This window comes from Aquarana catesbeiana, linkage group LG02 (assembly GCF_042186555.1).
Source record: "Aquarana catesbeiana isolate 2022-GZ linkage group LG02, ASM4218655v1, whole genome shotgun sequence".
Classification (NCBI taxonomy): Eukaryota; Metazoa; Chordata; class Amphibia; order Anura; family Ranidae; genus Aquarana; species Aquarana catesbeiana.
In genome coordinates this window covers 301,070,577-301,096,379 of record NC_133325.1, presented here as the reverse complement: position 1 = coordinate 301,096,379, position 25,803 = coordinate 301,070,577, and the positions used below count along the sequence as shown (strand labels likewise).

The 25,803-nt window shown below is 44.4% G+C and overlaps 1 protein-coding gene across 2 annotated transcripts in view; it reads right to left on the bottom strand.

Moving 5' to 3' along the window:
• Positions 1–25,803, bottom strand: part of GTPBP6 (GTP binding protein 6 (putative)) — a 78,013-nt gene that overhangs the window by 35,224 nt on the left and 16,986 nt on the right. For both annotated transcript variants that reach the window (XM_073614589.1, XM_073614590.1), the window contains exon 4: positions 10,814–10,944. In XM_073614589.1, the coding sequence (XP_073470690.1) occupies positions 10,814–10,944 (131 nt within the window). The remainder of the gene's footprint in view (positions 1–10,813; positions 10,945–25,803) is intronic.

Here is a 25,803-nt window from a genome sequence, read left to right as displayed (position 1 = left end):
ATATATCACAGCATTATAGCACAAGTTGTAATATGTAGAAAAAAACTCCCATAAATTACCTGATAGTGACAACTGTCAGTGTTAATGTGCTCTGAAACTGGATATTGCTCACAAACCATATTCAGTAGTAAAAAGCCCACTGAGTCTGCTCTAACAGAACACATCCAGCTGTTTTACAGCAACGTTTATGCTGTGCAAAAAGGCAAATGCACCATCTTATACACGCAAAGTACTATATTATTGAGAGACCCCAGGGAGGTGAAAGAAGGGGTAAATATTCTATATTACACACTCTATAATCCCCCCCCCCCCAAAAAAAAAGACTTAGACTAACCAGTGACGGTATTTCTAAGAGCCTTTCAGGACAACCTTGGAGAGAGCGCAGCTCTGTCCATTTTCCAGGAAACATATGCAGCCTTTAAATCCCTACTCTTCCTCCATGGCTTCAGTTATTGTGTGGTCTCCGACATACTGGAAAACAAAGCACAGAAAAACCACAAACCACCATGACAGACACTTAAAACCACTCCCAAGATAAAATGGAGGGAAGTAGCGGTTGTCCTGAAAGGCTCTTAGAAATACCGTCACCGGTAAGTCTAAGTCTTTCTCAAATCGCCTTTGAGGACAACCTTGTAGAGGATAACCGAGAAACTTACCCTAGGGTGGGACTACTTCCTGCAGTACCTTCCTGCCGAAGGCTTGATCTGCGGCGGACAGCAAGTTCAACCTATAACGTTGGAGAAATGTCGAGTAGTTGGACCTGGTGGCAGCCTTGCAAATTTGTTCAGGCATAGCACCGGCCTTTCGGCCCAGGAAACTGCCGTTGATCTTGCAGAACGAGCAGCATACCGTGGGGGTATTTCTCCCTTAGCTTTGTAGGCCTCCATGAGTGCCGATCTAAGCCATCTGCCCAGCGTGTTTTTGGAAGCTTTTTCCCCTTTACATGAGCCTGAGAATATCACGAAGAGAGCATTTGACTTTCTGAATTCTTTGATGACTTTAGAAAGTGTAGCAGGCATCTCCTCACATCCAATGTGGGGAAAGCTTCTCCTGGATTGCCAGGAGCTGAGGAGAAAGAGGGCAAGACTATTTCCTGTGAACAGTGAAAGGTTGAAGAAACCTTAGATAGGAAAGCTGGATCTGTTTGAAGGATCACCCGGTCTGAAAAAAAACTTTTAGAAAGGGTTCTGTGACTGCCAGGGCCTGAAGCTCACTGACTCTTCTTGCCGACGCGATGGCTACCAGAAAAATTGTTTTGTTTTAAGAACTAAGTTTTGTAAGGATGCTTCTTGTAAGGGTTCAAACGGAGCTCCTGTGAGACCCTGTAAAACAGACAAATCTCAACTGGGGAAAACTTTCGTGCAAGTGCTTAAAAAAAAAATTCTTGAAATTAAGATTTCTCTGGATAGAGTCTTCTCAAAAAAAAAAAAAAAAAAAAAAAAAAAAAAGATAGAGCCGCCACCTGGGTCTTCAGGGTGCTGGCTGCCAGCCCCTTCTCCATTCCGTCATGGAGAAATTCTAAGATTGACACTAAACTTTTGACCCGGAGGCCCTTAGTGGTGCACCAGGAATTGAACTTTTTCCAAAATTTCAGGTATATGGCCCGAGTTACCTCCTTTCTACTGGAAAGTAGGGTCTTCACTAATTTATCGGACAGTCCCTTGGCTTTCAGGAGGTCTTCAGAAACCAAGCAGTTAGATGTAGCCGGTCTGCTTCTGGATGGTACAGACCCCTGCACTAGCAGGTTCTTTCTGGGCGGCAGCTTCCATAGAGGTTCTGCAGCTAGGTTTAGTAGTGTCGCGAACCAGGGTCTTTTTGGCCAGAAGGGAGTGACTACGATCAGGTTGGTATTTTCCTCCCTCAATTTCCTTAGAACCAGTGGTATCAGGGGCAAGAGGGGGAAGCGCAGCACAGCTGGGAGGGGTCTGGAATGTAATCTGGCCCACAGAATAGCTGGGATCGATGCCGTGAGAAGGCCTAAGACTGCCATGGCTGATCGGACTGAAACAGAGATTGTTTTGAATCTGTCTCACCACCGACTGGTTCTTCTCCTGTGGCAGAAAAACTTTCTGTGGAGTCCACGAAAAACAGGTCGTCCAGATATGGGATGACTGAAATCCCTCTTAGATTCAGAGGTTCCAGGGCTTCCACCATCATCTTTGTAAAGATTCTGGGGGAGAGTGAAACGGCAGAGCTCTGAAGATCCCAGGTCGAGGGCCAGATGGAGAAAGCAGTGGAAAGCATGAGTTATCAGGACGTGCAAATAAGCATTCCTTAGATCTGGGGATGCCATGAAACAGTCTGGAGTCAGCAATTTTGTGATTGAATGGATCATTTCCATCCTGAAACGTTTGTAGCGGTTAAGCTCAGAATCAACCGATACTTCCCCGAAGGCTTTTTCACCAGGAAGATGTGGGAAGAAGGCTCGGCCTTCCTGATGTTTTGGGACCTGGATAATCACTTCCTGTTGAATCAGATCCTGCAGCAGGCTCATCAATGCGGAGGCTTTTTCTTTATCCCTTGGAAGGGCCGTAACATAAAATCTGCTTTGGGGGGGGGGGGGCTCTGAAAACTCCAGACTGTATCCCTGAGAGATTACGTTTTTCACGAGCAGGCTTGAAGTTTTTTTCCACTTTAGATGTAAGGTAGACAATCTTGGGGGGGGGGGGGGGGGGTGCAATCTGAAGAGAACTCCTCCTCTTCCCTTACCCCTTTGGGAGACCCAGCAGTTCTTGTGGTCTTCATTGTTGGGCTGTTGAACAGCGTGAAAATTATTTTTGATCTGTTGTTTCTTCTTGGAAGGGAAAGCCTTTTTGTCGGCCATCCTGTCCAGGACTGTTTCAAAGTCTGGACCAAAAAGAAGATCACCCGAAAAAGGTAGGCCGCATAGCTTAATCTTGGAAGCTGTGTCACCAGACCAAGTCTTTAGCCAGACAGCACGTCTGGCTGAATTCACCAGCGCCGACAACCTTGCTAACATCCTAACTGATTCGGCAGATGCATCAGCCATGTACTTTACTGCCTTCAGTAACAAAGGAAAGGACTCCAAAAGATCTTTCTGCGATGTACCTGCCCCTACGTGGCCTTTCAGCTTCTCTACCCAGCATTCTAGGTTCCTTGCAACAACTGTGAAAGCCAAAGCGGGTTTGAGCCTGGCTGATGTGGAATCCCAGGCTTTTTTCAGGACAGAGTCCACTCTTTTATCCATTGCATCCTTCAGAGCCCCAATGTCCTTGAATGCTAGGTCTGTGCGATGGGAAACCTGGGAATGCAGCATCTACCCGTGGTTTCTTATTCCATACCTCTGACTCCTTATCTTCACAGGGAAACCTTCTCCTAAGGGTCTTGGAAAAGAAGGGCCTCTCTCCGGGTCCTTCCATTCTTTCTTTACCGTATCTGAGAGGATTCTATGGACTGGGAACACTGTTAAGTGTCATCTAGTCCTTGGTACATTTTATCGTGAACCAACAGCTGCACCATTTCCTCCTGGATTTCAAGAGTAGTGTAGATCACGCTCAGGTCATCCACTTCCACCAAAGATAGCTTATACCTAGAGGCTTGGCTACAGTCTTCTTCCTCGTCTGAATCCCTGAGGGAGTGACAAGTACTTGCCGCCTGATCCCCTAAATCCGCGACCTCTACTGGTCTAGAGGTGGATGCCCTCAGGCTGGACAGTGGCTGCTGGGACTCAACCTGACCTGCCAGGCTCTGTACCAGCATGGATTTGACTGAACTCAACAAGCTCAAACTGAAGACAAGTCCTTGTATTGTTGGGACGTTTCCTCTTCAAACAATCCTTAATACAGGACCTGCACATTGCCTTCTGCCATGAATCTCTGAGGGGGTTCTTGCAGGAAGGGCATTTCCTCTGACTTGGTGGGTTTGAATGCTTGGATTTTCCTAAAGCTTTTTCCTGCAATGAGAAAAAAAATTCAATCAAGGGCCCCTAACACAACTTTTCCAACCCTTAGTGCACAGGTAGACCACCACTAGACAGAAGGAAAACCATGCCCCGATTAGTGCAATCCCTCAGCAACCACCAAGTCCAAACTGCAGGGTCCGAGCTGAGTAACCTGCGACTGTGCAGCCACAGGCTCCCTGCAGGGAGGCTCCCAACCAAACAACCACAACATAAGCCCATATGGACAAGAATAAAAAAGGTACCACTGTAACCCTCTTACCTGAGCCTGACCAGTACCTGGAGCGTCTGCTTCTGCTGTAGGCATCAGTCTCTCCTCCATCTTAGCAGAGAATGCAGCAGGGTACTGAGAAAACCATCTGGTTTTTGAATTACCTGGTCCCGGCATCATCAACGAGGGCCAGAACCAGAAGCGCCGGTCGACAGATCTGCCCCCTGGTCTCTGCGTTCCAGGCGCTTGGAACCACTTGCCTCCCCCCAGGAAGCCGCGTCACCAGACATGACGTCACCCTTTGGCCGGAACCGACATGCGGGAAATGCTGCTTACCAGCAGCGGCACCCGGCCGGCCACCAAGGCCATGCCAGCGGACCCCGGGCACATAGACGCCTCCTGCGGGCCCTTGCATTCCCTGAGCTGGAGAGACAGGGGACTCCGGAACACCCCCCGCCCTTGCACCATGGCGGAGGAAACACAATAACTGAAGCCATAGTGGAAGAGGAGGGATTTAAAGGCTGCATGTGTTTCCTGGAAAATGGGCGGAGCTGCGCTCTCTTTAAGGTTGTCCTGAAAGGCAATTTGAGAAAATATAAAACACATGTGCAGACACTTTTAAATAGCCTGTTTGGACTATTAATAATAATATTATACCGTTTCCCACCATTTTGTAAAAGCACAGCTCAGACTGTATAAATCCCATACAACATCATTACTCTTTTAGGTGGATTTTTTAAAAACTGTAGCAATCCCTATCACTAATCAGTATACATTACCTTTTATTGCTCTGCTGCCAGCATACTTGCTATATATGGCACTAACTCTTGGTCCCAAATCTTGAAAACAGTTCCTATGGGCTGTAGTGAAAGCACCACAATAAAAAGGCAGGGAATAAACCTTTCCAGTGCCACCAGAGTTTCGGACATCAGCAGTTCTATGTCCATTGCGGCACCTATGGCAAGATGCCTACTGAGTGTTTTACAAAGCAAACTGACGCACAGTCACCTGACAGCATATTTAACCAGCTTAGACCTCTGTAGCATTGTCTCCTTTTCAACCACTTGTGAAATAGGAGGAACAGCATCATGTCACTTGATTTTACGTTACTTTTATGGTACTTTCACAATTAATTTCTGTGTTAGCAACAAAGTAATATAAGGCTTCATTTAGAAATAAACACCAGGATAAGTATCCTTATTTTCAAAAGGGTGGCAGGTATTTTCGGTGGAGTACAGTGAAATCTGAAAGTTACATGGCTGAAAATGGAGTGCCTTAGAACTCATGTTGACAAGCATTGTTACATAGTAGGTAAGGTTGAATAAAGACAACATCCATCCAGTTCAACTGTGCTGGTGTACCGGTGTCATTGTTTATAATCATTTCCCATATCCCTGTATATTGTGTTCACTAACATGGACGTCCAGGAGTCTTAAAAATATCAATATTCCCTGCGGTCACTACCAATTGTGGAAGAGAGATCCACCTCCTTATTGCCCCGACAGTGAAAAACTCTCTGAGCAGCTTTAGGATAAACCTCTTCTCCTCCAATCATTGTGTGGCCCTGTGTCCTCTTTTACACTCCCTGAGACTGAATTGTTTTTTTCCTATGCTGGGATCATCATCATTAAGGCATTTGTAAATCGTTATCATATCCCCTCTCAAGCGTCTCTTCTCCAACGAGAATAAATTGAGTGCTTGTAGTTACTCCAATCCCCGTATTCATTTCGTTGCCCTTCTTTGGACTCTCTCCAGCACAGTTGCCCTTCTTTGGACTCTCTTCAGCACATCCCTTCTGAGGACTGGGGACCAGAACTGGACGGAATACTCCAGATGTGGCCTAACCAGAATTTTATAAAGTGGCAGGATTATAGTTTTATCTCTGGAGTATATCCCCTTTTTTATGCATGCTAATATTCTGCCAGCTTTGGTAGCTGCAGATTGACATTGCATGCTGCTGCTCAGTCTGTCTTCTACTATGTCTGTATGATCTTACTCCATCCTTGATTCCCCCAGAGGCTCTCCCCCTAGTGAGTAGTTTTTAGCTCCCAAGTGCATTACCTTACATTTCTTCACATTAAACCTCATTTGCCATGTAGTTGCCTACTCCATTATTTTGTTCAGGTCTTCTGAATGGCTAAGACACAGCAGCAGCACCATTGGCTAATTGACTGACAGCAGCGGGAGCCAATCAATGCCAACTATAAACTACAGAACACCTGACATGTGACCTGCTCCAGACAGTGTCAGTGTTGTTAGAGCGTTGTTAGGAGAGAGTAGACATTGAGTCAGCAAGCTCCAGCCATCCAGCAGCCCCAGCCTTCCGGCTGCAGCAATCCCAGGACTATTCCCGGACTCCCCAGGGGAACCTGCGGGGCCCCCTACCTACACATCGGGTATCCATCGCCTTTCCATCTGGAACCCGAGTCCCAACCGGCAGCCGTACAGGCCCTTCCTACAGGACACTCGGCGGTCGGCCGAGCGCCGTTAGGAAACTCCGCCCCTAACCGGATCGGCGGGCCGGCCACCAGGCCCTAGGATCACCTCCTTTCCGAGCGAACCAACCCCCATCGCCATCCGGACGGGCCTGTAGTCGCACCGGTATCAAACAACCGGACAGCCGCGGCTCGGGCCTAGCCCGGAGATCAGCCAGACACCCAGCAACACCACCAGGACCTCGGCCTTAGCGGACCCCCAGCCCAGGTCACCAGCATCCCCACCACCATACTCCCCCCTCCGCCACAGCACTCCCACCGCGGCCCGGGCCGTCGGCCATCTTGGTCCACCCACTCGGCTGTGATCACCACCTCCACCCAGAGCTCATCCACGGACCCCCCAGGCAGGTAGTACTAGGACCTACCACCATCCTTCACAGGACCTGCAACCTCCAGAGAGCGAGCATCTGGACTACCCGTGGCTCGGATACATCCCGTCAGCCATCTTGGTCCCCCCAGTGCGGCCGATCCTCCACCCGGAGCTCAGCCCGGACCCCCCCTCCCCAGCAGGTTAGTACCGGGACCGCCCCCCCCCCCCAGGCAAAGATCACGATCCCTCACCACCCCCTCCTCAGCCCACCCGGGGCACCACCGCAGCCGCCGTCCAATCACCTGCTCTCTAGCTGATAGACTTGGGGGACAGACCACGGCTGCGGCCTAGCTCCTGCCACCCAGCACCCACACCTGTCCAGCGGGCCCTGTGCCCCCACTCCTGGAACACCCCCTCCTCTACATTGACTTCACTGCGTGGGCACAGCCTACCACCGGAAACACTGGACCAGACCAGTGTCCATCTTAAGTTCCGCCTAAACCCAGTCGCAGCATCACTTTAACCGGTAAGTAGGGCCAGATCCCCTTACCCCCCACCATCATCCTCCAGACCAGCCTGCACAGGTAAGCCACCGGGGTACCACAGCTGTTGATCCAGGGTCCTTGAGCCGATCGCCCCTCGGGAGGTCAGGAAGGAATTTTTCCTACTGCTGTAGCAATTGGCCAGCTCAGACAAAGGTTTTTTCGCCTTCCTCTGGATCAACGGGGAGGGTGGTAAGCAGCCTCCATCACCCTCCTTCAGCAACCTTCTTGCATCACCATGTGTAATCTCAAGTACACCGCGGACGCACTCCACAGGCTAAGAAACATCGGTTCAACTCTACCAACCGCCACTCAAAAAAGACTAAGAAAAGAAAAATTACTGAGGACCAACCTACAAGCTACCATCAAATACAGAGAGACACCAATCCAACTACAACAACTAGCATGCGCCCTGATTAATACGAGATCTGCAGTAAAGCACAGACTAGAAATCCACGACTTCATCATCAACAACATAGACTGCCTCTTCATTACGGAAAGTTGGCTAACATCTGACTGCAACACCATTCTAACTGAATTGGTACCAGAGAACTACAGCATCCTTACCGAGCACAGAACAGGAAAAAAAAGGAGGAGGCCTAGCAGTGATCTTCAAATCGCACCTTGCCGTCACCAAACCAACCTCACAGAACTCGGTGCATTTCATGGAGATACTCCCCCTGCAACTTCAAACTAAACCCCAAAACACCATTCACATATTACTATGCTACAGACCACCAGGACCAAAGACTAATCTCCTCACACCATTTACGGAATTCATCTCAATGCACACCCTGAAAACCAAAAACCTTCTGGTACATGGAGACTTCAACCTTTGGGCAAACTCCACACAAGATCCTATTGCGACCGCCTGCATCAACCAACTGGAAGAGCTAGGTCTTCAGCAGCTGATAAAGACTCCCACGCATGGTTCAGGACATACCCTAGACCTCATCTTTCAACAGAACATGGACATCAACATATCCGACAACACTCTACTACCATGGACGGACCACTACGCCATCAAATTCAATATCACCACCAACGCCATCCTCCAAAAACAGAAACATTCAACAACACACTGGAACAGATCCCGGAAGAAACTGCATTCTGAACTCTTCAAATCCACATTATCAAACAAAATACAATCATTAAATGTAGACCTCTCAACGGAACAAACACTCAACTCCCTAAACAAGGCTTTACTACAAACAGCAGACTCAGTAGTGCCAAAACGCAGAACACTCATCCGCAAAAAAAAACTCGAGATGGTTCAACGGCACCCTCACTCTACTCAAGCAAGAACGTAGAAGAGCAGAAAGAGCATGGAGAAGAAATCCCACCAACCATACAAACTACAAAATACTCACTGTGAAATACCACAAAGCGATTTTCACAGCCAAAAAAGAACATTTCTCGAACACCATCTCAACCGCCTTAAACCGGCCGCAGGAACTTTTCAAAATAGTCGCCGAATCAATGAACCCAACCTGCTTAGAGCCCCCAGCAAACGATACTCAAGAATACTGCAATGAGCTAGCTAATTTTTTCATTGACAAAATCGACAGCATTCGGGAATCAATTCAACAGAAAAAAGCAACCAACCCTACCCAACCAAAGCAAAAAGAAGACATGGACGCGAACAGCACACAACCGCCAGACTTCTTCTTGAGCCCAATCACCACTGACACGACAAAAAAACATTATGAGAAGCCTTCGAGACAGCACATCACCAAACGACATCATTCCCACAAAACTCCTGAAAGAATACGCCGACATCCTGGCTCCAACTATAACACACCTCATAAATCAGTCATTCAAAGAAGGGATTGTACCAACCACCCTCAAGCAAGGCATCGTCAAACCCCTGCTAAAGAAGCCCAATCTTGACCCTAAAGACCCCAACCACTGACGACCGATAACAAGCCTCAACACCGTCTCCAAGATTATGGAGAAAGCGGTAGTACAACAGCTACAACGCCATCTTGACACGCTTCAATTCTGGACACTCTACAATCAGGTTTCCGCCCAGGCCATGGCACGGAAACAGCACTTCTAAAAGTATGGGACGATGCACTCGAAGCAGCAGATGACGGAGAATCGTGTCTCCTGGTACTGTTAGACCTCAGCGCAGCATTTGACACAGTGGACCACAATACTCTACTTGGCCGGCTCACAGAAGTAGCAGGAGCCACAGAGTCTAGTCTAAAATGGTTCGCATCCTTCTTAGAGAATCGCTCGCAGACAGTGAAACTAGGAGCATTTACCTCAGAAACCCAGGCAATCTCCTGTGGAGTCCCTCAGGGCTCCCCCTTGTCGCCAGTGCTATTCAACATTTACATCCGCCCTCTCCTCAATATCATCAGAAAATCAGACCACTGCTTCCACTCATACGCAGACGATACCCAAATCTACTTTCAGATCACCGGACAAAAAGACCACCTTCAGCAACTAGAGAAATGCCTCACTTCAATAGATGACTGGATGACCATTAGTTCCCTCAAACTCAACGAGTCAAAAACAGAACTTCTCTACCTACACGCTAACCAAAATCCCAAAACAAAGACTCCATGGACACCCCCGCCATCTTCGGACAGACCATTTCTCCGAGCACCAAGGCAAAAAGTCTTGGAATTATCTTGGACCCAGAAATGACAATGGATGCGCAAATAGGATCAGTAGTTAGTGGATCGCACCATCTCCTCCGCAAGTTACGCAGACTCATCCCCTTCATCCCAGAAGATGACAAAGCAGCAGTAGTTGGAACAATCATTAATTCCCGTCTCGATTACGCAAACTCACTCTATCTAGGATTACCCCAATATCAGCTTACGCGCCTACAGGCCATTCAAAACGCGGCGGCAAGACTAATAACAGGAAAAAAACCCTGGGAGTCCATCTCCCCATCCCTGAGGAGCCTACACTGGCTAACAGTAAAGAATCGGATCACTTTCAAGACGCTCTGCCTCACCCAAAAATGCATACATGGAAACGCCCCTCAATACCTCCGAGAGAAAATAAAACATTACACACCGAATCGCAATCTGCGATCATCTAGCCAAAACCTACTCCTCATTCCCAAATACCGCTACAAAGCAAGGGGAGAACGAAGATTTGCAGTCCAGGGACCTCGGCTATGGAACTCTCTTCCAACTTACATCCGCATGGAAGAAAAACATCTGGCTTTCAGGAAAAAACTCAAGACCTACCTCTTCTAGTGAAGCTTGACAACACAACGCATCAGCGCCTTGAGGCGATTCAGTTCGCATTTGCAGCGCTTTACAAATCATTCATTCATTCATAAATCATAAGTTGTTATATTTACAGTGTGTCTACCTTAGTAATGGAAGTTTAGCCAGTGCAATCTGTAGCTTGGCTTCTTTTGTGCGGGCATTGTATTGGAAAATATTAAGGACCACTGTGTATCTGTCAAACACTTGCACTCCCCACGCTGTTTCCAGTTCATTCTGCAAGTAAAAATATACAGTAAACTAAAGAATAACAGGTTCATCAGAAAAATCTAACAAGTTTTTTACATTGTTACAAGCATTTATATAAATATGCATATTTACATTAGTAGATAATATGTGTGTACAAGAAAAAGCTGAAATGGGACATCAGGTGAACAAAATCATCCTATCCTTTAATTTAGGTTGGCCATGTATGCAGACAGCCAAAACTTGACAAATGATGTTTAGTCACATTACCTTAAACAAACAGTAGGTAAGTTTAGTAGAAGAGGTAGGCATTCTCTGGATATGCCAATAACTTAATGTGTAGGCTTCAGTAAAGATTACCACTGCTTATGACTATTTTCATTATATTATGCTCAATTTAAATAATCCAGAATATTTAAAATATCTTTTACTTTAAGTTTAATTTCAAGTCTTAAACCTTCCAGTTATGTGGCCTACAGGAGGATTGGACATTGGCAAAGGAAAAAAATAAAGTAAATTATTGGGTCAGCCCAGGGTATAATCCCTACTGCTACCAGCACCCCTCAGTTTTGTGGCAAAGCAGGATTAAGAATATAAACAAAGACAGGTGGGACCAGTGTCCCTCAATGAATTTGAAGAAAATAATTTTACAGTGTGTAGAAAAGTGTGAACAGAAGACCAGGTGGCAGCCCTGCATATCTTGCAAACAGAGGCCTGATGCTAAAAAGGCAAGAAGTGATCGCTGTCCTAGTAGAAAGCCTTAAATGGAAAAGGGGGACCCTGGCATTAACCCTTTCGCTGCCAGGCCCTGTGCTCCATTTTGTACACTTAGGTCGCTAGACCATTTTTGCAATTTTTACTTTGCTTTTTTATTTTTCACTTATAGGTTTCAGAATTTGTGAAAAACACCCCAAACCATATATTTTCTGAAAGCACATGATCAGTAGAATAAAAAGGAGCTACCCACTCGTGACAATAGCAAATTAATATTCGTTATAGTCTTCCGGCTTGGGTTGGCCGGGAGGTGAAGCGGAGGTATCCATTAAGAGGTGAGTGCAGGGTGGGGGGACAGTCACCGTGGAGGGGTGAGTGCAGGCAGACCTGGGGGTCTATGTTTGTGGGGTCTTTTTTTTTTTTTGTTTACTTTACACATTTTTTTTTTTTACAGTCATTTTATTTTCAATTTTTTATTTTGGGGGGGGGGGGGGGTGAGATATCTGAGGTCTAAACAGACTCCCATATCTATTTTTTTGAGACAGAGAAAGGGACTGAAGATAGTCCCATTTACTGTATCACTTTACTTGAATGAATGAGAATCTGTATAGAGATTCCATTTATTCAGAAAATGACATTCTGATATATTGTTAACTGTGAGTGTTACAATGTATCAGCTGTCAGTGGGCATATAGCAGTGATCAGTAGTGATCGCTGCATACACCCTCTCTTCTACAAGGGGGAGCTTAGTAAACACGTTTTCCAAACCCCAACTTCAACCCTACCCGCCACGCTCTCCAAGGTGACAGATCACAGAGATCTGTGCAGGGAGAAGCTGCAGGCGTAGGGAGGTGAAGGGGATGCCGCTCGGAGCAGTCATGGATCGGGGGTGCGGGGGCAGTTGGGGGGGGGGGCAATTTGACTGGCGGTGGGACACATTTGGAGCCCCATGCAGCACCTGAAGCCAGTGGGAATGGAAGAGGAGGGATGACGGCTAATGATGGTGGCTGCAGGGAGCGGGTTTGCATGGGAGGTGAAGTGGATAGATGAGGAGAGTTGGGGGGGCAGTTTCAGATGGAAGGGCGTGGCGGGGGGTGGAGAGGCTGGGGACAAGGAAGCCGCGGCATGGGTCACATCAGGGGTTAATGACTGATCAGCGGGTTGTAATCCGCTGATCAAAGTTATAGAATTGTTCAGCAGAGTCTGCTCAACAATTCTGATATAAGCTTATGGTCATTGAAGTGACCATAGAAATTTATAGGAGAGGGAGAAAAGAGGTATGCCGTACTGACTTGGCCACCTACCGGCACTTCTGTAGGTCCATACGGCGTACGGACTTGGCGTTGAAAGGGTTAAAATCTGAACAAATAGTCTGCTTGAGCCACCTAGAGTGGAAGAAATATCCAGGGTGCTCTTCATGGGATCATCTGGGATGACAAAAGGGGATTTCATCTTTCTAAAGGAGGCTGTGGCTTAAAGATATCAGTCACCATCAGTGGGTGCACTACAAAAAAAAAAAAACTGTCCCCAATCTGTTCTTGGAAAGCTGGATAGGGGCATCTAGTGCAGCGTGTCTACAATCAATCATCACTATGGTATCCAACTTACAAACAGTAAATAGATATTTCCTAGCACACCAAAAACTAGAGCAGGAAACGTCAGATATTTTTGCTTTTTATGGCAAGTATACTAAAAGCAATTTTGCTTAAAACTTTTAAATGAGCATCACTGTATAGTGTGCTATCCCTGTTCTTTTTTGGTTACTAGTTATAGGATGAAACTGTATTTGGGGACTATAGCACCTGTTTATCAGAAGTTTTCCTGTATTTTTTTTTTTTTTTTTTGGTGTGCTAGGAATCAAAAGTTATCTGGTCTACTGTGTCTGGTAACTGTTGAATTCATGCCTGCCTGGGTGTCTGCTTTTCTATTAGTAACAGTATTAATGGTCAGCAAAAGACATAACTGCTGTAAAACAGTCAGGGGTGCTTACAGGACTTAGGAGATAATACAAACCATAAATAGATATTTTTGACCGGAGGGGAGATAAACCAACTGGCTAACAACTGCACTCAGATACAGTGGAACCTTGGTTTACAAGTAACGTGGCTAACGAGCGTTTTGAAAGACGAGCAACTTTTTTCTTTTTAAATCCTAACTCGGTTCGCGAGTGCTGTCTCACAAAACAAGCAGGATTCAAGCCAATGGAGTGTGCAGTACCGCATTTGGCCAGAGGTGCGGGGGGCCGGTGACACTCGGAACGGTTTGGAAATATTCTGAAACACTCAGTACCCGAGCCTTTCCGAGGATTTCAGAGTTCAGCCAAGCTGTCCCCGAGGCCCCCCCCCTCCTCTGGCCACAAGCGGTATTGCATGCAATAGAAGTCAATGGAGAACTAATTATCTTCGTTTCCATTGACTTCTATGGGGAAATGCGCTTTGATACGCGAGTGCTTTGGATTACAAGCATTCTCCTGGAACGGATTATGCTCGTAATCCAAGGTTCCACTATTGAGTACCTTGGGCTAAAAAGTTTTCCTTGGAATGTGCACCTTAAAATTCTGCAGTGGTTTGTTTAAAATCCCCAACAAATGCAGATAGGATTTGAAGGTCTATACTGTACAAGGGATTCAAAGAGCAAGAAATTTCGTCTAGAAAATTTAGTGTAAAAATAGTCTGAGTTTCTAGATTTGCCCATGTCATATCCTAGCTAATAAACTTGACAAATATAGCTGTGACATCGACTACAAAAGGATTAAGACCTATACCTGTCAGAAAGAGGCAGGTCTGAATTAATCTCAACCTAGTTCATCTCTAGAAACAAAAGATAAACTTCCATAAGGTTACTGCCAGCAACACCAGAACTGCAAGTAATCTGCAGCAGGAATTGAACAAAACATGCAGACCTAGTTGTGAACTTTGAGTAGAGTTTAATGTCACTTTATTCGGACCATTAAACATGACCAAAAAGGTAGCTGGATCTTTGAAATATTTAGAATTTTCTAAAGACTTTAAAACACCTTATGACATCCAAAGCATGGAACTGTAACCCATTCTTATGGGACTTTCAAAATGTGACATTAATATGGAATGTTGATATCTTTGGAAGATACATAGGGTTTGATTTACTAAAACTGGAGAGTGTAAAATCTGGTGCAGCTGTGCCTGATAGCCGGCTTCTAACTTCAGGCTGTTCAATTAAGCTTTGACCAAAAAAATGGAAGCTGATTGGTGCAGCTTTGCATAGAAACCAGATTTTGCACACTCCAGTTTTAGTAAATCAAAAACTATTCAAGAATAGTCAAGTAGAGATCTACTTTTAGTTGACATAATGGCCAGTAAGATGGGCAAACATTTCAAAAAGTCTCAAAAGGCTCTTTAGTCAAAACACCAGAGACAAATCCCAAGGGGCCATAATCCAAAATATTGTTCATGTACAACATTCTCTGGGCAGTAGGATTCTCTTGATAAAGGGGCTCAGTTAAATTGGGATCTAGGAAAACAGATAAAGCCAAAATTTGAACTCTGAGGCTACTATATGAAAAACCCTAGGTGGTTAGCAGTTACACCTGAAAGCACTAGGGTCGTCGGTTCGAATCTGAACCACGGTACTACCTGCATGGAGTTTGCATGTTCTCCGCGTACTCTGGTTTCTTCCCATACTCCAAAGACATGCTGATAGGTTATTTGGCTAGTGTCTAAATTGGCCCTGGTATATATGTATGAATGCAAGTTAGAAACCTTAGAGATTGTAAACTCCTTGAGAGCAGGGACTGATGTGAATGTACTATATATGTAAATTGAGAGCACTATATTAGTACCTGTGATAAATAAGAAAAGCTTTTCACACTTTCTCTAATATATCTTGCTGGCAGAAAGTTTGAAGCTACAGAAGAGGGTTTGTAGAACCCTATCTAAACAGCACCCGAGAATCACCCTCTCGGCTTCAAGGCCTTTAGTCAAAAGAGTTGAGTGTTTGGGTACACCATCGGCCCCTGCTGAAGACAATCCAGCATGACCCAAGGAGGAGAGATTGACAGAGACAGGAGTGCTGAGGACCAACACTTAGATGGCCACCACAGGGCTATAAGAATATCTGGACCCTATTCTCACCTTTATGATCATATAGGGGAGAATAGCAAATAGAGGGTAGACATAACTTAGGTTGAAGTTCCACCTGTGGGATATAGCATCTGTCCCTAGTGCCTTCTCAATTGAAAAATACTTTTCCACTTACAGCTGTGCTCATAAGTTTACATACCCTGGCATTTATTATCAATCAACTGTGTTTACTCTTTTTAAATCATAATGACAACTACCCAGATGACCCTGGTGATTTTGGCCTGATAACATGCACACAAGTTGACACAAAGGGGGTTTGAATAGCTATTAAAAAGGTAACCATCCTCACCTGTGATCTGTTTACTTGCTTGATATATATATTATAAATATTTAATGCGTTTCTGGACTCCTAACAGACCCTTGCATCTTCATCCAGTGCTGCACTGACGTTTCTGGATTCTGAGCCAAGGGGAAAGCAAAAGAATTGTCAAAGGATCTGTGGGAAAAGGTAGTTGAACTTTATAAAACAGGAAAGGGATAAAAAAAAAAAAAAAAAAAAAAAAAAAAAAAGGAAGAAAAAGGATATCCAAGGAATTGAGAATGCCATTCAGCAGTTTTCAAACTCTAATCAAGAAGTGGAAAATGAGGGGTTCTGTTGAAACCAAACCACGGTCAGGTAGACCTAGTAAAATTTCAGCCACAACTGCCAGGAAAATTGTTTGGGATTAGGGGTGCAACAGATCAAAAAACTCATGGTTCGGATCGTTCCTTGGATCAGGAGTCACGGTTCGGATCATTTTCGGAACAAAAAAAAAATCTCCCCCACTGTAATAATATCCACAATCTGCCCCACTGTAATAATATATTAGCAGGGTATTGCAGAGTATTGGCAGGGTATGGCAGAGTATTGGCACTGCTGCCATCCGATCTCTCCCCTCCACTGTACAGATCAGTACACAGAGGGGAGAGAGGAACCGGCGTCATGACAACATTTGACGGAGCGATCACGTGGTAAACGGCCACCGGGTGTACCAAGATGGCCACCGCTCCGGAGCTAGGCCGAAGCTGCGGCCTTTCCTAAGGCCAAGGCAGCGGCGCGCTCCGCGGAGCGCATGTGTGCCGATCCAAACAGGTTGAACTGTTCGGATCACGGATCGGTGATAATCCGTTGCACCCCTATTTGGGATGCAAAGAAAAACCCACAAATAACTTCAGGTGAAATACAGGGCTCTCTAAAAACATGTGGCTGTTTCAAGATGCACAATAAGGAGGCAATTAAAGAAAGATGGGATGCTGGTCGAGTCCCCAAAAGAAAGCCATTACAACGCAAATGCCACAAAGTATTCCGCTTACAATACACCAAACATCAGAGACAAGTTTCAAACCTTCTGGCGCATCGAGTCATTTCGAGTGATGAGACTAAAATTTACCTGTTTGGCCACAACCATAAACGCTTCATTTGGAAAGGAGTCAACAAGGCCTATGATGAAAGGGTACACCATTCCTACTGTGAAACAGAGGTGGATCGCTGATGTTTTGGGGATGTGTGAGCTACAAAAAGGCACAGGAAATTTGGTCAAAACTGATGACAAAATGAATGCAGTATGTTATCAAAAAATACTGGAGGAACATTTGCATTCATCAGCCTGGAAGCTGCGCAAGGGACGTACTTGGATATTCCAACATGACAATGATCCAAAACACGACCTGTCATTGGCTACAGCAGAATAAAGTGAAGGTTCTGGTGTGGCCATCTCAGTCTTCTGACCTCAATATCATTGAGCCAATCTGGGGAGATCTCAAACATGCAGTTCAAGCAAGACAGCCCAAGAATTTACAGGAACTGGAGGCTTTTTGCCAAGAGGAATGGGCAGCTTTACCATCGGAGAAGATAAAGAGCCTCATCCACAAAAGACTTCAAGCTGTCATTGATGTTAAAGGGGGCAATACACGGCATTAATAGAACAGTATGCTGTCCAGTTCTGGGCACCAGTCCTCAGGAAGGATGTACTGGAAATGGAGCGAGTACAAAGAAGAGCAACAAAGCTAATAAAGGGTCTGGAGGATATTAGTTATGAGGAAAGGTTGCGAGCATTGAACTTATTCTCTTTGGAGAAGAGACGCTTGAGAGGGGATATGATTTCAATATACAAATACCATACTGGTGACCCCACAATAGGGATAAAGCTTTTTCGCAGCAGGAAGTTTAACAAGACTTGTGGCCACTCATTAAAATTAGAAGAAAAGAGGTTTAACCTTAAACAACATAGAGGGTTCTTTACTGTAAGAGCAGCAGGGATGTGGAATTCCCTTCCACAGGCGGTGGTCTCAGCAGGGGGCATTGATAGTTTCAAGAAACTATTAGATAAGCACCTGAACGACCACAACATACAGGTATATACAATGTAATACTGACATATAATCACACACATAAGTTGGACTTGAGTCTTTTTTCAACCTTACCAACTATGTAACTATGTAAGAACTGGGTTATGTAAACTTTTGATCAGGGTCATTTGGGTAGTTTGTTTTCAAAATGATTTAAAAAGAGTAAACAAGTTGATTGATAATAAATGGCTTTAGCCAAACACTAACCATGAGTGAAAGAAAAGTTTTTGTGTTATCATACATATTCTCTGAAAAATGGCCAAGAAATCAAATTCTGCCAGGGTATGTAAACTTATGCGCACAACGGTACCTGTTCCTGCTGGTGCAAAAAGTTCTGCTTCCAGATATATGTCTTTGAACTCCTTTGGATTTAGTTTGCAGTTCCCTTGCTAAACCTTGTTTCTACTGAGGTAATCTGCCAAGACATTAAGGCTCCATTCACACCTGAGCGTTTTGTAGCTTGAAGCCTCAAGCTACAAAATGCTTGAGGGGAAAAAATACATTATTCTCTATGGAGATGGTTCACATCTCCACTCCAAGTCGCCTGAAGCTCAAACAAGTTCTGGACCCTTTTTTGTCACTCGAATCGGGCATATTTGGGTGTTTTTGGAGCAGGAAGCAGATGACAAAATCTAAAAACATAGCAACAAATGATGAAACAGACGATCATTTTTCCTATTAGCTATTAAAAAAAATGCCAAAGCTAGCTCAAAAACGCCAGAAAACGCTGCATGGAAATGCGCAAATATGCCCAACAAAACGCTCAAAAACACTACTCTCAGGTGTGAATTGGGCCTAAGGGATTCTTTGACGTGAACTACCAACAAAAAGGTGCCAGGTACTCTTTCCCCACAAGAAAGAATCAGCAGGGCCAGGATCAAAAGCATTTGTGATCTGGTCTCCTCCCCCCCCCCCCCCCTTTGATAAATTCTACTGCTATTGCATTGTCCAAGAGCACCAAGATATCCTTGCCCATTATCCTAACTCCTTCACTGCCAGAGCCGTTCTTCCATTTCCTTCACATATTTAAAAAATACATTTTAGGCCTGAAGATTACCTAAAACCCCAAAATGTTATATATTTTATGAAAACAGAGACCCTGAAGAATAAAATAGTTTTAGTTCCAATTTTTCCAAAGTCATCCTGCAGGATGGTCATGAGAAATTGGTTCCTCCTCCTCCTACAGGAATCAAACACAGGGAGGTTTTAAAAGCCCACACCAAAGGCTACCACTCAGTTCTTGTGTCTTCCGCTGTCCTGTAAACACTAGCACAGCATTCCCAGTTTATAATTTTACATTTTATTGCAGAGAGGCTGCTTGGAATACCTTTCTCTCCACTCTGACATGATGCAGGTGGCCCTCTGTAAGAAGAAAGGATCCGGAGGAGTATAGCACAGGCATTTTTTTAAAACACTCCTTCCCCGGAAAAATTATTGGGTGACTGTTGGGGCTTGCACAATGGTTTATCAAGTGCAAAATTTCAGTAAAAAATACACTAAAGTTTTTAAAGGGCACACAAATGCAATATATAACCCACTTTTTTGGTAAAATATCAAAGATGAGGTTGTGGCAAGTAAATAGATGACCAATATCTCAAAGCCTTGAAGAGGAACTGCAGTCTGCTCACATAATTTGTAATAAACACATCTTTGCCATTCTGAAGCTCCCCTCCAACCACTTTGCATATTTTATATATACTGTGATTCTGTACTTGCCAAATATGCTGCAGAAATCTCCCTCCACGGTGTCTGGCTGCAACCATTTGAACTGTGGGCAGCTGAAGCTGCTGCCTGTTCACTTCCTGAATTTACAAAGAAAGAAACACAGAGCTCACCTCCAGCTCTCATTGGTCCTCTTATGACTCATCCTCCTTCCCTTCCTGGCAAACTTTCACAAACTCTGCATGAGGTCATAAGCCTAGGCTTTTTAACAGATAAGAAACAGGAAGTGGGCTGTATAAGACATTTTAACCAGTGGCCGACCAGCCGTCTGCATTATACTGCGGCAGGTCGGCACAATCCCACGAACCGTCGTAGCTGTACATCAGCCCCTTTAAGTGGGATAGCAGGCGCGCACCCGCTGCACTGCGGGGGTGCCGATGTCCATGACTGCCGGGTACTAGAGGCAGAACAGGGACGTGTGTGTAAACACACAAATACCTGTTGAGAGGAGATGCAGATCGTGAGTTCGTAATAGCTAGGAACCATGATCTGTCATCTCCTATAGTCAGTCCCCTCCCCTTACAGTTAGAACACACACGTGGGAACAGTCAAGCCCTTCACTGCCAGTGACATTTATACAGTAATCAGTGCATTTTTACAGCACCGATCACTGTATAATTGTCAATCGTCTCAAAAATGTGTCAAACGTGTCCGATGTGTCCACCATAGTCTCGCAGTCCCGATAAAGATCGCCGCCATTATTAGTAAAAATAAAAAAATAATAAAAATGCCATAAATCTACCCCCTATTTTGTTGACACTATACCTTTTGCGCAAACCTATCAATATACGCTTATTGCGATTTTCATTACCAAAAAAATATGTAGAAGAATACATATCGGCTCAAACTGAGAAAAAAAAATATGGGGATATTTATTATAGTAAAAAGTACAAAATATTGTGTTTTTTATAAGATTTTTGCGCTTTTTTCTTCCGTTTATAGCGCAAAAAAAAAAAAAAAAAAAACAGAGATGATCAAATACCACCAAAAGAAAGCTCTATTTGTGAGGAAAAAAAAAGGACGTAAATTTTGTTTGGGTAGAGCGTCGCACGACCGCGCAATTGTCAGTTAAACCAACACAGTGCCGTATCGCAAAAAATGGCCTGGTCATTGAGCAGCCAAATCTTCTGGGGCTGAAGTGGTTAACCACTTAGACCAGCTGCCGCAGTTGTACTACGGCAGGTTGGCTCCCCTGGGCAATCCGTCAGTTGCAGGCCAGCGGTACGCTCTCGCAGTGTCCGCCGGTGACCCGCAATCGCCTAGTACAGATGGCATAATGGAGATCTGCCTTTGTAAACAAGGCTGATCCCCATTCTGACAGGAGACATGACATGACAGATCTACTGTTCCCAGTGATCGGGAACAGTGTCCTGTCATGTCCCAGGCAGACCTACAGTTAGAACACACCCAGGGAACAGTTAACCCCTTCCCTGCCAGTGTCATTTTTACATCGATCAGTGCATTTTTATAGCACTGATCGATGCAATCATTTCACCGGTCCCCAAAAAGCGTCATTTTGTCCCAGATTTGTCCGCAATGTAGCAGTCCCGCAAAAAAAAAAAAAAAAAAAAAACACACACACCACGCAGATCGCCGCCATTAACAGTAAAAACAATAAGAAAAATAAAAGACCTTAAATCTATCCCATAGTTTGTAGGCGCGATAACGTTTGCTGAAATATACAAGGAAAAGAAAGCGCACGGCTGCGTTAGTGTAATTCCATTTTAATGATACAAATGCAAAATCAAACAATAGAGGATTGCACTCACAAACATGGGACTTAGATCGCATGTACAGCAGGATGTAGGTCTCCCTTCCTGGCCTGTATAACTGGGTTGGCTCCCAAGAACGAGTGGTGATGGTATGAGAAGTTACTGCGGACTCTGTTTCCTCATTTCGTCAGGCTGTGTCTGCTGTAGGGCACGCGCACGGTCCAGCCAGCGCTGCGTGACGTCACTCGAGGCCGGAGAGGAAGGACAAGTTGAGTGAGATGTCTCCTCTTTAGCTAACAAAAAACGGTTGCCAAGACTACATGTTTTCAGAGGCGTGGCCTCTTTCAGGTCACCAGGTGATCCGATTAAAATGTAAAATAAACCATCAGAAAAGTCCATAATAATCATATCTTGCGTATGCTCCAACACCGTGAAAAATAAAGTGCACACATGCTTCAATAAACTTGCTTAAAGTGCTTCACACAAAGTGATAACAAAATGCGCTCACCAGATTGCCTTGGTCACACAGTGACCTCAAAGCATGACTAATGACTAATGGGAAGGACTCCTTCATTCAATTCTGTAGCTCCTTTGAGCATCCCATTTCAATCAAGAAATCATATGGAGGAAGCTGGATCCCAATCCGCTTTGCAGGTATACAAATGTAAGTGTTCTCACCTTTCCACTGCATATATCAACTTGCATCAAGTAGGTCTGTGAAATAGCTCCCCAACAAAGACCCACAGAAAGCAGGATATAGTGTAATACCGCTTTATGTTTTATTGCTTAACCGCTTGCCGATGTACGTAGGCAGAATAGCGCTGGTAGGCAAAAGGGCGTAGAGGTACGTACCCTATAAGAAGCGGTGTCGCGGGCCCGCCGCAGTCTCCGTGACCACGGGTTCCGCGGACTCTATGTCCATGTGCCCGCGATCGTGTCACGGAGAGGAAGAACGGGGCAGATGCTTTTGTAAACAAAGCATTTCCCTGTTCTGCCTAGTGACAGGACAGAGATCACAGCTCTCTGTCATGGACACCAGTGATCACTGTCCTGTGTGTTAAAGCTCCTCCCCCTCACAGGTAGAATCACTCCCTGGAACAGACTTAACCCCTTCACTGCCCCCTAGTGGTTAACCCCTTCACTGCCAGTGTCATTTACACAGTAATCAATGCATTTTTATAGCAACGATCGCTGTTTAAATGGTCCCAAAAAGTGTCAAAAATGTCCGATGTGTGTTTATCGGGACTGCGCCATAATGTCGCAGTCCCGATAAAAATTGCAGATCGCCACCATTTCTAATAAAAAAAAATAAAAATGCCATAAAATTATCCCCTATTTTGTAGACACTATACATTTTGTGCAAACCAATATACGCTTATTGCGATTTTTTTTACCAAAAATATGTAGAAGAATACATATCGGCCTAAACTGAGGGAAAAAAATTGTTTAATATATTTTTGGGGGATATTTATTATAGCAAAAAAAAAAAAATGCGTTTTTTTTTTTTTTTCAAAATTGTCGCTTTTTTTTGTTTATAGCTAAAATAAATAAATAAAATCGCAGAGGCGATCAAATACCACCAAAAGAAAGCTCTATTTGTGGGAAAAAAGGATGTCAATTTTGTTTGGGTGTGTAGATAACTTACTAATGCGCAAACCACATACGTACATAAATAAAATAAAAGGAGAGAATAAAAAATAGCAGCTGCCAACAAGAAAAAAAGTGTTCACACACTAAAAATAAATGAGAAAATAAAGAATTGTGGCGCTTACTCAAAGCTAAGCAAATCCTAAATAGATAATGCTAAATAAATAATCAATGAAAAATATATAACTGCACAAACAGTGCAACAATAGCAGGTATATATTAAAGTGGAAAAAATATACCAGTTGGTATGGATACCAATAATGGAGTGAATGTGTAATAATATCCAAAAATAAAGTGCAAAGTGACAGTAAAAAACTTCCAAAAAGGTGCAAATGCAATCAATTTGTGACAACACAGTCTTTATAAGTGTGAATAAGCCCAAAAAGCTGTGCTGGATCCCAATAACCAGGACAGTTCATCCAGATATAAAGTGCATGTGCCACACTCTAATAAGGGTACTCCATCCGATGTGAAGGATACCGTTTCCCCCAGCCTCTCACCTCATATAGAAATCAATCAAGCTTAAATATTCCACACATAAAGAGCATGTGCCACACTCTAATCAGGGTACTCCACCACTGTGAGTGATACAGTTTCCCCAGCCCCTCACCTCATATAGAAATAAATAAGGCTTGAGTATTCCACACTAGTCGATCGATATCTGGTAGATTGATTCCTCAGTATGTCAGGAACAACCAGGCTCTCAGATTGGCAGCACTCAATGGTAAGGCATAGAAAGGCAAAGGCAAGAGGAAGACTCCATAGTGTAGTATTTATCAAATAATTTTAATAGTAATAATAGTGACAACTTACAATTGAAGAGTGAAACTTTGAAAAAGTCACGTAGTCAGTGACGATACGCGTGAGGGAAAGGAGCCGTGGTGACATCACTTCCGGTCGAGGCCGAGACAGGAAGTCTCCTTTGTTTATGCTGTTCATTTGTTTCTTCAAATTGTAAGTTGTTACTATTATTACTATTAAAATTTTATAAATACTACACTTTCCTTTCAAACACTTGATCTTGCCTACCTAAAATGTCCAACTGATAATGGCTAATGAATGTAGACATGCTTGACCACGTGGCAGACTTACATATTTGCTTCGGGGTAGTGCCGGCTCTTTCTGCCCAGGATGTGGCTAATGCTCTTGTAGAGTGTGCATTCAACCTCCATAGGCGAGTCCAAGTGTAAAGTCATGTACCCCTCTGAGATCCACCTAGCCATTGTCCCTTTAGAGGCTCATCTACCTTTTTGATTTCCTGAGAAGAGGATAAACAGGGTCTCTGACGTCCTAAAGCTTTTTGTAGCGTCCAAATAGCATATAATAGCAAATAAGACATCTTCTGACATCCAGCAAATGTAGCTGCTCCTCCTTGCTATTAGATGGTTTATTACAGGAGGGTAGAACTATAGCCTGACTCCTATGAAAGGTAGAAGCGACCTTGGGGATAAATGGCTTGTCAGTCTTGAGAATAACCCTATCTTCCAATATCTGTAGGAAGGGCTCTCTGACTGACCAAGCCTGCAGTTCGCTGACCCTGTGAGCAGACGTCATTGCAATGAAAAAAACTTTTTTTTAGGGTAATCAGTCTTAAAGAGGCCTTTGATAACGGCTCAAAGGGCTCTCTAATGACTGCTTTTAACACAATAGACAAATCCCATGTCAGAATCTTATGACAAGGCACCCTTCGTAGTCTTGAAACTGCCTTACAGAATTTGCTTATAAGGGGTTCCTGTTGTAGGGAATGCTGCAAGCAGACTGATAGGTCTGCAATTTGTACCCTAATCATGCTTAAGGACAGGCCTTTATCAATGCCTTCCTGCAAGAATTCTAGAATTGTTGGAGTCGTACTTTTTTTTTTTTTTTTTTTTTTGTCCTTTTCTGTTAACCAAAGGTTAAACTTCCTCCAGACCTTTCTTGTAACTGGTTTGCGGCTTTGTAACAGTTTTTACCACTCTGAGAGACCCGAAGACTTCAGGATCTCTACTTCAGATACCATGCCGCTAAGTTTAGCATGGCTGGACTGAGATGGAGGACTGGGCCCTGGGATAATAGGTTCTGACTGAAAGGCAACATCCAGGGTGGCAGATCTGTTAATGATAGCAGAAGCAAAAACCATGCCCTCTTTGGCCAAGAAGGAGCTATTAGAAATGTATGCTCGGTCTTGAATTTCGAAAGGATCCTTGAAATTAAATATAGGGGCGGGAAGGCGTAACATAGCCCAAAAGTCCATTTGGTCTGGAAAGCATCCACTGCCACTGGCTGATCCCTTGGGTTTAGCGAGAAAACACTTTCGTTTTGTGTTCGATCTGCTGGCAAAGTCGATCTCTATAAGGCCCCACTTGGATACTATTTCCGCAAACCGTATTTATCTAGAGACCATACCTCTTGTGAGATTAACTGTCTGCTCAAAAAGTCAGCAAGGTTGTTCTGAACCCCTGTGGATTGCTGAAAAGAATTCCAGATTCTGCTCCGCCCAGGAAAAAATTTCCTGTGCTATACTCATCAAAATGGGGCTCCTGGTCCCCCATGTTGATTTTGAAATGCTGCAATTCTTCTGGCTACAGCTTTGAGTTCTTTGTATTTGGATGAGTGCTTTCTCTCTAGTTGAGTCCAGATACCCTGCACCTATTGTCCCTCCAAATGGC